Here is a 10,267-nt window from a genome sequence, read left to right on the forward strand (position 1 = left end):
CAGCAAAAAGCAGGGCATCCAGCTCACAGGGCCCCCAGGTCCCTGAGCCCCGTCCTGCAGCCTGGGAGCTGCATGGCTCGAGGCAGCCCTATCTCTGCCGAGATAGTTTCACTTGGAGAATTGTCAGGAAGCAGCAGACATCACAAACAGCGTCTCCTGTGTTGTCCTCCCTCGGTCTTAGAAGATAAAATTAATTAGGAGATGAAAAAGGAGGTCTTTGAAAGCACTGTTTGGCTGTAAAATATGTAGGCAAAATGTAAAGGAGGATGTGGGAGCAATTGTGCTCTCTGCAGGGCAGGCTGGGTGGCTTTGAAGGGAAAAGAAGTGGGGAGACGCTTCTCAGCAGATCTAGCCCTCTCTGACTGGTGGGGCTGGGGAGCTGAGCAAGGTGGGAGGGAGCCTCTCCGGAAAGGGCCCTGGGCATGGTCAGGCCCTCCACTCTGCACAGCCTCTGTCCTAGCATCTGTCCTGGAAGGCACTTGGAGAGGTTCCCCCATCCACCCCCTCCTCTAGCTGCAGAGCTGTCTCTTCCCTGAGTTGCAAGCATCTGAAGGATGCTCCCCTCCGCTCAGCCTCCAGTTTCTCCAGCCCCATCTGCTGGCCTTTCTTGGAGCTTTATCTCTGCCTTCCAGGCCAGAAGGACCCACATGCAGTGATCAGGCAACTGTGGTCAGCCTGGCCCTGTCAGGTAACATCAGTTTTAAAGTCAGACAGACCAGGATGTGAGTCTTGGGGAATATCTATGCCAGCTGACTTTGGACAAGTCACTTTGCTTCCATAAGCTCTCACTTGCTCCCCTGTACCACAGGGATACCAATGCCCACCATGAGGCAATTTGCAATTGGATTCAGTTAACTACTGGACACTGGTTAGCCAGGGCCAGGGATTCTCTTGTCCTGAGGTTCTCTCCTGAGGCAGTGACTTCACCAGAGCATGTTGGAGAGGAGCCAACGAGAGGGCATCTGGAAATTCTCTCTTCTTCCAGATCCCCTTGGACTGGACCTCCTGAGACGGTGAACATTGGCCTCTCCTATTGCAGGGTGGTCACCTTCCTCTGCACAGGACTAAGCACTTCAGAAAGAGCCCCAAGGTCCTTAGAATGGGAGAAGTCAGTAAAGGAACAGCAACAGGTGCAGGGTAAGGACCAGGGTCGGAGAAGTCATTGGAAATGACTAAGTTGCTGAGGACCTTCCTCCCTGGACCTTAGTTCTCTCGTCTGTGAGCTAGGTATAACGGTCCTCCATCTCATCAAGTTATTCAGATGATTAAATGTATATAGCTTAGAACAGCACTTGGCACAAAGCAGACACGGTCAATGTCAACTGTTTCTGTTTATTGTTGCAAACTGGTGATACCGAGGCCTGTTTGGCACAGTTAAGATTTGGGGGCGATGCATGGCTTTCTTATAGATTAGATATTTCTTTAGATTAATTGCCAGTATTTTAAAGTTTAGAGTATTCTGTGTTTAAAATTAAAAAAAAAATTACCTTCTGAGCTTCTTGAATATACGAAAGATCTGGCACTGCTGAGCTGGCTGTCCTGCAGGGGGACAGTTTTCAGAGCTCAGAAGCAAGTCTGACTCCAGAGTCTGCTCCAGCCTTCGTGAGCTATTTCCGGTGCCTGGCCTGGCCCCATCAGCATTTGAGTTTTCTGCCCCTAAGTCTTTCTTATGTGGGTTTTAAATCCTGCAGCCACTCTGCACCATGAAGATCATATTGCCCCCTGCTTCCAAATAGGGAAACTGAGCCTTAGAGAGACTCAAGGAGCCTTAAAGAGAAGTAATGATGCCAACCGCACCGGGAGACACGGGGGCCAGGCTCTGGGTCAGTAAGCAGCGCAGGTGCCTTTTCTTGCAGCATGTTTACAATAATGCTGTGCAGCCAAAGCCCCTTTTACAGAGGTGAAAGGAGGCTCAGAGATGTGACATCACTTGCCTGTGGTCCCAGAAGGAGCTGGCATTTAAACCTAGGTTGATGTGACACCAGAGTCCGGTGCAGAGGAGCTGACCCCTCCCTCTGCACACGCCCCACACCGCCCACACCTCTGGGCTCCCCCGCGGTGTCCAGCTGCAAGCCCAACTACAGGCCTTTGTGGCAAGCCTCAGGGACTTTGGGAACTGCTGCTGGGGCACAGGGTCAGTCTGTCTGTCCTCCCTGGGGAGTTCAAGCCAGGGGGAAAAGGCAGGAAATTCAGAGAGGCTTCCTGGTCCCCATGGAAATCACCCAAGAGAAGTGATTCACTGCTGGAGGACATGGATCCGATAAGGCTAAAGCCTCCACATCCAGGAATCAGAAAGCTAATTAATCTGGGGAAAGGTCTCCTTTCCAGTGTGGAAAGCACCCAGGGTCTTGCATGGAATCACACTGCTGCTGTCTCTCTGCACATATTCCCTGGGATCCAGCTCCTTTCCACATTGAGATATATATATATGTATTTATGTATGTATATATAGGCCTATATATGTTCTCTTGTACAGAAATGTTAAATTCTCAAGATTAAGTATCTTCAGCTGGGGAAAATCAATTTACTTCTTTGAGGAGGCTGGAATTGAAAAGTCGTGAGCCTGAAACTTACTTTCTTGCCAATTTTTCTGATAAAAAAAGTCTCTCCGCCCTGGCAGATGGCCCTGTATTGGCTGCTCTGAATGATTCCATTAATTGATTTGGGTGACTGGCCCTGAAGTAAACCTCATTAAGATTCCCACTGAAGCCAGGACAGGTGAGATGACGCAGCACCTGCAGGTGTGTGGGACTCTCGTCCCTGGGGGTGTGATGGTAGCCCAGGCCAGGGACTGGAACTCGGGGCTCTGGTGCTCAGGCCTGTAGAGCAGGGAGAGAGGCCTTTCAAGAGGGGCCCTGACTTGACCTTGCCCTGCCTCGAGGTGCCAGGGAGGACTTCTCAGGGTCGTGCCCCGGAATCCTGGAATTGCTCGAAGGCAGAGCTGAAGGGGATGCAGAGACCGTGAGCTGACTCACTGAGAATGGGGACCCCAGGATAAGGGCAAGGACAGTGGGAAGCCCACTCCAAGGAAGATTTCAGTCCTTCTGCCAAAAGGTGGTGGAGGCGGAGAGTTTGGGGCACTGGAGTGGGAGGGTGGCACCCCTGGAAGTCTGCGTCACAGCCACCTTCTACCTTGGTGCCACCTCCTGTCCTAAGGGGCCCACATTCTTTGGTGTCCTTTCCCATCTCCCGTATTCAGTTCCTTTACCCACAGGTGGCTTGATGTGTCTGTCCTCCAGCACCATCTGCCTCAGATTCCCTTCAGCCTCCAGATGAAATCCCTGTCTCCCTGCGTGGTGCTGCGTCACTGGGAAAAGCATATGTTTGGGTGCCAGGTGCCAGGCAGACCCATGTGTAGGAGGAGTGGGATGATGGGGGGATGGGTGCACGGAGAGGTTTGGAGAAAGGAGATGTTCTGATCTCATTCTGAGACAGAAGCAATGGGGTGGGCTCCATGAATGGTTCCTTGGTTACTTTGGCCAAGACTTGAGAGGTATGGATGACTGGATGCATGGGAGAGTGAGTGGGTGCGAGGGGTACAAAGGAGAAAGGGTCAGATGTGTGGGTGACCTGGGGGAGAGGGTGAATATCTGGTAATGCAGAGATAGCTGGACCTGGATAATTTGATTATGAGAATAATTAGAATTAGTGATTATCTGAAAAGCAACTATTTGGGGAACAGAAGTAGCTCATGGGAATATGTAGGTGACAGAGTGTATTAGGTATCTATTGCTGTGTAACAAATGACCCAAAACTCAGCGTCTTAAAGCAGCATCTGGCATCCCCCTTCGTGGGTCAGGAATGCAGCCCAGCTCAGCTGAGCGCCTGGCTGGGCCTTTCATAGGCTGCAATTCCAAGTGACCAGCGCTGCAGTCATTTCCAGGTATGGCTTCTAGGCTCCTGTGGTTGGTGGCAGGACTCAGTTCCTCCCAGATTATAGGCCTGAGGGCTTCAGTTCTTCACTGACCATTGCCCAGAGGCCACCTTCTGTCCCTTGCCCTGGGGACCTCTCCATAAGGCAACTTACAACCTGACAGTGTTTCCATCAGGGAAGACAGAGGAAGTCACAGTCTCCTGCAGCTTATCTTAGAAGTGACATTCCAACGCTTTAGGGAGGAGGTAAAAGCCAGTCAGGGAGTCCAGCCTGCATCCAAGAGGAGTCTGACTACCAGGAAATGGGATCCCTAGGAGCCATTTAGAAGCTTCCTACCACAGGAAACCCAGGGAGGAAACCTGCAGAGAGGAGCAGAGGGCGCCCAGGAAGCTGGCAGTGGGAGACTCTGCGCATCTGAAATTCCTAGGAAATAGGAAACATCTGGGTGCCAGAATGTCTGGAAAGGAGGAACACCTTGGAGGGAAGGGGAGCTGGCGGGGACACTGGGGAGGAGCTGAGGCGGAAGAGTAGCCAGGAAGGGGGGCGGCTTCAAACACAAAACCCCGGGAGGCAGGAGGGCAGACGGGGAGGGTGACTGGCACAGCCGGGTGCAGGAAGAGCAGCCAGGAGCCAAGAGGGGCCGGAGCAGCCCAGCGAGGACGAGGACCCAGGGCATCTGAGCCCTTCCTGCCTCTGACTTTGGGGCAGGTAAATCTGTAGGCAGGGCAGTGGCTGCTTATCAGTAAAGGTGCCCCATCCCCTGCGCCCAGAGCAGGTCTTGCTGGCGCTCAGCTGGCCCCGTCCCAGGTGGCTTGCCACAGGGCCCTGCCCGCTGCTCCAGGTGCCCCCCGTCCTCACTGCCTTCTCGCCCACCGAGTGCTGGGGTCTCCGGGAGCTGTTCCCGAGGGGCCACCCCTTGCCAGTAGGAAGAAGTTCACTTCCCTCCCGTCTCCTCACCCGCTCCTGGAGGAGCCAGCTTCTTCCCCGTCCTCCACCCAGCCCCAGGCCCGTGCCAGCCTGTGTGAGTGCCTGTGCTGTCACGCACACCAGGGCTGGGCCGGGTGCCAGTCAGACAGGCTGACATCACAGAAAGCCACAGCAGACTTGGAAACAGCCACTAGCACGGGGGCTGCTGAGCCGCCTGCTCCCCTGGGACCCGCTGGGGAGAGCTGGTCCCCGCTGGGAGCAGGCATCTGGCAGGAACTGAGTTCCCCAGAAACTTCATGAAACCCAAGCACCTTGTCTGCCCAGCCTCCCAGCCAGCAAGAGCCACTCAGCCCCGGGTCTCCCTCTCGGCCCCCGCAACCTCTCTGAGTCTCCCGGGGTAGGTGCCGCAGCCCTCCCACCACCCCGGGGCTCAGGGGTGCTGGCCCTGCCCCTGCGACAGCATCCAGCCCCGGGGCCTGCAGACCACCTGCTCTGATGGCCTCCCCTTCCCCCTCTGTGATCCCCACCTGCCTCGCTCACTGGACTGAAGGAGAGGCTGGAACCCACGCTTGGGCAAAGCCTTCCCCTGGACAGTGCCTCCCACCACCCACCCTCACGGGTCCTGGGGGGCAGTGCTGCTCAGTGGTGAGGAGCATGGACTCGGGCTCCAGAGGGACTGGATTCGAGGCCTGGCTCTGCCATCTGGGCACCTTCAGGCAAGTTCCTAGGCCACACCTCCACTCCCCACCTGTACATGGAGCTAATGGTAGGACCTGCCTCCCGAGTTCATGCAGGCGAGGCGCTCAGAACTAGGTGTGCACGTGCTGATAGCTTAACTATGTCAGAGGGAAAAAAAAATTTCAAAAAAGTCATTCTGAAGCCACTTGTGCCATGGCAGAGAACCAGGGTTTTCAGGAAGTGAGTCTGAGCCCGAACCTCTGCTTCCTCACTCCTCAGCCACGTGTCTTGCGCCTCCGTGGGCCTCAGTTTCCACATCTGAGCAACGGGCGCTCTCCCTGACCCTGAAGAGCACAGGCGAGAGTTGAGTGGCCCAGCTGAGCAGGGAAGCAGTCTGGTCCCGGGGGGCTCAGTAACTATGTGTGTGTCCCTGTTTCCCTCGTGGCCCAGAAATCCAAGATCTCCACCTTCGAGAAGATGTGGGCTTTCATGAGCAGCAAGCCCTCGGCTCTGGTGAAGAACAACGAGGAGGGCATCCAGCGGACGCTGACGGCGGACTACGCGCTGCTGATGGAGTCCACCACCATCGAATACGTCACCCAGAGGAACTGCAACCTCACCCAGATCGGGGGCCTCATCGACTCCAAGGGCTACGGCATCGGCACACCCATGGGTGAGCCAGGGGCATGGCGGGGAGGGCCTCGGCGGAGTGGACAGAGGAGGGCAGCACACCCCCCCACACATCCACTCATGCACACGGTCCCCAGCTCATTCCATCAAACCTGGAGGGGTGGCGTTTCCCCAGCCCAGGAGCAGGACAGAGTCACATGCTGCTGAGGTCAGCCCTGGCTGAGCAGGAAATGGGGGACCAGTTCCCCGAGGCCACACCTACCTCCCCTCGTCCCTCCCCTGCTGATGCAGCCCAGCAACAGGGGGCCTGCCAGGGACCCACAGGGACAGATACTCAAGGGGGTTGCCAGAGGTGAATACATGCCCCGCCAAACAGATGCCACCAACAGCCGGGGGTCCACTGTCCTCCCCAGGCTCCCCGTACAGGGACAAGATCACCATCGCCATCCTGCAGCTGCAGGAGGAAGACAAGCTGCACATCATGAAGGAGAAGTGGTGGCGGGGCAGCGGGTGCCCCGAGGAGGAGAACAAGGAGGCCAGCGCCCTGGGCATCCAGAAGATCGGAGGCATCTTCATCGTCCTGGCCGCCGGGCTGGTCCTGTCTGTGCTGGTGGCCGTGGGCGAGTTCGTGTACAAGCTCCGCAAGACAGCAGAGCGAGAACAGGTGATCCCGTGGGGACCTGCAGGGGGGTGGGGGGGCGGGGGCAGGAGGGAGGAGGCCCTGGTGCGTCCAGTCCTCCAAGACGTCCTGCCGGCTCTACTGTCCAGACCCTGCTGCTCCACCCTGGGCCAAGCCTCCGCACCTGTGGCCTGGGCCCTGCGGCAGCCTCCAGTCTGGCCGTCCAGCCTCCACACTTGCCTGCTCCCTCCACAAGTCAAACGGCAGCCAGTGCCCGGCGTGAAACTTAATTTAAACCTCATCAGTCCCCCGGGTAAAGCCTGCAGGGCGGTGGTGGAGGCTGGTACGGTGGCATAGAGGTTCATTATATTGTTCTCTCTACTTCTGTATAGATTTGGAAATTTCCATAATCAGAAGTTTAAAAAAAAAAAATAAAGTTAAGAGGCCTAGACCTAGCGTGCAGACGGTGGAACAAGGCTCTGCCGGTCTGATTAATTCAAGCATGGTTGGGCAGTGGTTCTGGGTCCCCGCAGCAAATGAGAACCACAGGGAGAGGGTTTTTAAGTGCTAATGCCCTGGCCTTGCTCCCAGAGACTCCTTTCTAATTGGCCTGCGGTGGAGCCTGGCACCGGTGGTTTTCAGAAAGCCTGCAGGGTGATTTAAACACGCACAGAGTTGAGGCCTCTGGTGGGGGAATCGCCTCTTACCAGGGAGGTTCAAAGGAGCCTAGGTCCGGTGTGGCAGGGACTGCAGTTGGATCACAACTGAAGGGTTGTGACAACAGACAGATTCTACGTCCATCAAAAATGAAACAGTCATTATAACCAGCAAGTCTTGGTCAGCAAGGAGGAAGGGAAGACAATCCGTCCTCCTGGTCAGTGTGGGCAGGAGAGAGACACCCCTAGCCGCTGAGAGAAGAGTGAACAAGGCAGCCCCAGGGCACTCAGTCTTTAAACCGGTCATAGATTTTGGCCAGTCAATTTCTATTTTTAGAAATACACCACAGGTCAGGGATACGTGTAGTTTTACTTAAGAGGATGTTTGTTGAAGTATTAATTATAACATAAAAAATGGATAAATTATCTAAATGTCCAACAATTGGGAATGGCTTAAAAAAATTATGATTCAAAAAAAATTCTTTAGGAATTTAGATTAAAATTGGGTAGAGCTCCAGATTCTACCAAAAAGCCTATAGAACTCAGTCCTGGCCCATCTCTAGGACCTCTTTCTTCCCATCTTCCTCTCCCTTACTTTGTTCCATACACACTGGCCTCCTTTTTAGTCCATAACACACCAAACATGTGTCTGCCTTAGGGCCTTTGCACATCCTATTCCACCCACCTGGAATGTTCTTCCTCCAGTGCATCTTAATATTCTTGGCACCAGCTGGTCATTCAGCTTACCTCCTCAAGGAACCTCTCCTACCTGTCCCCATTCCCATCCCCTCTCTCTCCCATTTCAGGGTTTTGTTATCTTAAAAATAGTTATCACATTCTGAAATTGCTAGTTTAAGTGGATTTTTTTTGGTTTTTGTTTTATCTTTTTCCATCCCATCACTAGACCACAACCTGAACACCGGGATCTTATCAGTCTTCTTCCCTGCTAGATGCCTAACCCCTAGAGCAGTGCACAGTAGAGTCTCAGGTCATATTTGCACGTTGAAGAAAACAGGGATGACCTTTTGCATCTCATAGGTAGGGAAGGGTAGGCTGGGAAGGTCACAGCTGGTAAGAGGCAGAGCCAGAGTTCAGAGGTGGGTCTCCACCCCTGCATCCCATGACTTTTAGGCAGGTGGTCCTGGTGCCCTGGCCTTGCTGGTCAGGTGAGGCCTCCGCAGCCCACACTGCCTTCCATACAAGCCCTGGGATGACCACTGGGGGTTCATCTAATGGAAGCCACCACCATCCCATCCGCATGGCGAGGCCGCACTTTTGCTGTCCCTCTTTGGCTGCCTACAGGGACCAGGGCCAAAAACTGCCACCCAACCACCCCGCAAGGAGCTCCCTCCCAGTTGCCCACCGTGACAAACACGTGCTGGGCTTTCCTGCGTGGAAGGACAGCGATTCTTCCCTGGCTGGAAGTCCTGCCAGGAGAAGGGCTGCCCACGCCTCCACCAAGTGTATCTGGAGCCCTGAGTCTGGGCCAGGCCTGGCGCTGGGGTTTGGGCTCGTGGGAATGAACGTGGCTGATTCCTGCCCTTTGGGACCAGGACAGAGGACCAGACAGATAAACCAGAGCTCCTAGAACTCTAACATGCACGCCAATCATCTGTTTGCTCCTCTGTGAGCTGGGGATGACACTTCCTGCCCCACATACCTTAGTCCCCACACAAGAGAGGGGGTTTTGTAGACGACTGTACAAACTAACCCTCAAGCCGGAGGCGGGGGAATGGGTGGGAGCAGGTGTGAGACGGATAGGGAGGCTCTGGCACAGGCTCTGGGAGGAGGGAGGAGGCGGCCAGAGTTGCCAAACCAGGCTAACTGGGGGGCCCTGCTTCGTCCCCAGCGTTCCTTCTGCAGCACTGTGGCCGATGAGATCCGTTTCTCCCTCACCTGCCAGCGTCGGGTCAAGCACAAGCCACAGCCTCCCATGATGGTCAAGACGGACGCCGTCATCAACATGCACACATTCAATGACCGCCGGCTTCCGGGCAAGGACAGCATGACCTGCAGCACATCCTTAGCCCCTGTGTTCCCCTAGGCTCAGGTGGGGTGGGGACCACAGGCCTGGCGCAAGGTAAAAGAAACTGGAAACTGGAAAGGATATCCCCATGCCCCATGCTGAGCTTGGGGACCAGAGCTACTGCCTGCATGTGGGGCCAGGAACTCTCGGCCCCGACCCACCAGGAAACCTGCAGGCCCCAGGCCCGCTGTGGGGGCTTCCTCCTCCTCCTGTCTCTTCTGTGGGTTTCTAAAGCTGCCAGCCAAGATAGCCAAGGCCAAAGGAAGCACATGCCTCTCTCAGGCCAAACTCACCGCCCCCGCCCCCAACTTCCCTCTAGAGTCAGGCCACGGGAAATGGGAAATAGATCTTATATTGCCACTCCTTCCCCAAGAGCCCAAGCCTTCTTGGTCTTGACCATGAGACCAGAGATGCAAAACTGGGCACCTTGAGGATCTTAGAGTGGGGCTGCCAATGGAAACCCAAGGATGGTCATCCCCTGCAGCTGGGTAAAAGGAAGACCTCAGCCCCTGAGGGCTGTTCACATGGCCCTGATCTAGACTTGGCTTGACCCATGGCAGCCCCTTGGCCAGGTTGAAGGCAGAATGAAAAAGAGGAGAGAAGAGAATGCACAGATAGAAGCCGCCATTTTGAATCCTTACGGATAATGTCCCCGATGGCTCCCACTCCTCTAAAAGGGGTAATAGTCACCACAAATTCTCCACGTTCTGGCTAGAGGAGAGAGGACCCCATGCGTCTCTCACGAAGGATGCCCAAAGATCCATCTGATATTTGAAGCCCAGGAGAGGAACTGTGGTTTCCATGAAAAATCCTCAAGCCCTTGACCCATGGACCTTGCTTTGCTGGTCATCAAGCTG

The 10,267-nt window shown here is 55.0% G+C and overlaps 1 protein-coding gene across 2 annotated transcripts in view; it reads left to right on the top strand.

The window, feature by feature from the left end:
- Positions 1 to 9,567, top strand: part of Grik3 (glutamate ionotropic receptor kainate type subunit 3) — a 205,794-nt gene extending 196,227 nt beyond the window's left edge. The window contains exons 14-16 of one of the 2 annotated variants that reach the window (XM_076862952.2): positions 5,930 to 6,152; positions 6,523 to 6,773; positions 9,234 to 9,567. In XM_076862952.2, the coding sequence (XP_076719067.1) occupies positions 5,930 to 6,152; positions 6,523 to 6,773; positions 9,234 to 9,428 (669 nt within the window). In that variant the 3' untranslated portion in view covers positions 9,429 to 9,567. Of the gene's footprint in view, positions 1 to 5,929; positions 6,153 to 6,522; positions 6,814 to 9,233 lie in introns of both variants that reach the window. The other variant, XM_076862953.2, reaches the window with a different exon arrangement.
- The last annotated feature ends 700 nt before the right edge of the window (positions 9,568 to 10,267 follow it).

The sequence above is a fragment of the Callospermophilus lateralis genome, chromosome 7, assembly GCF_048772815.1.
Source record: "Callospermophilus lateralis isolate mCalLat2 chromosome 7, mCalLat2.hap1, whole genome shotgun sequence".
Taxonomy (NCBI): Eukaryota; Metazoa; Chordata; class Mammalia; order Rodentia; family Sciuridae; genus Callospermophilus; species Callospermophilus lateralis.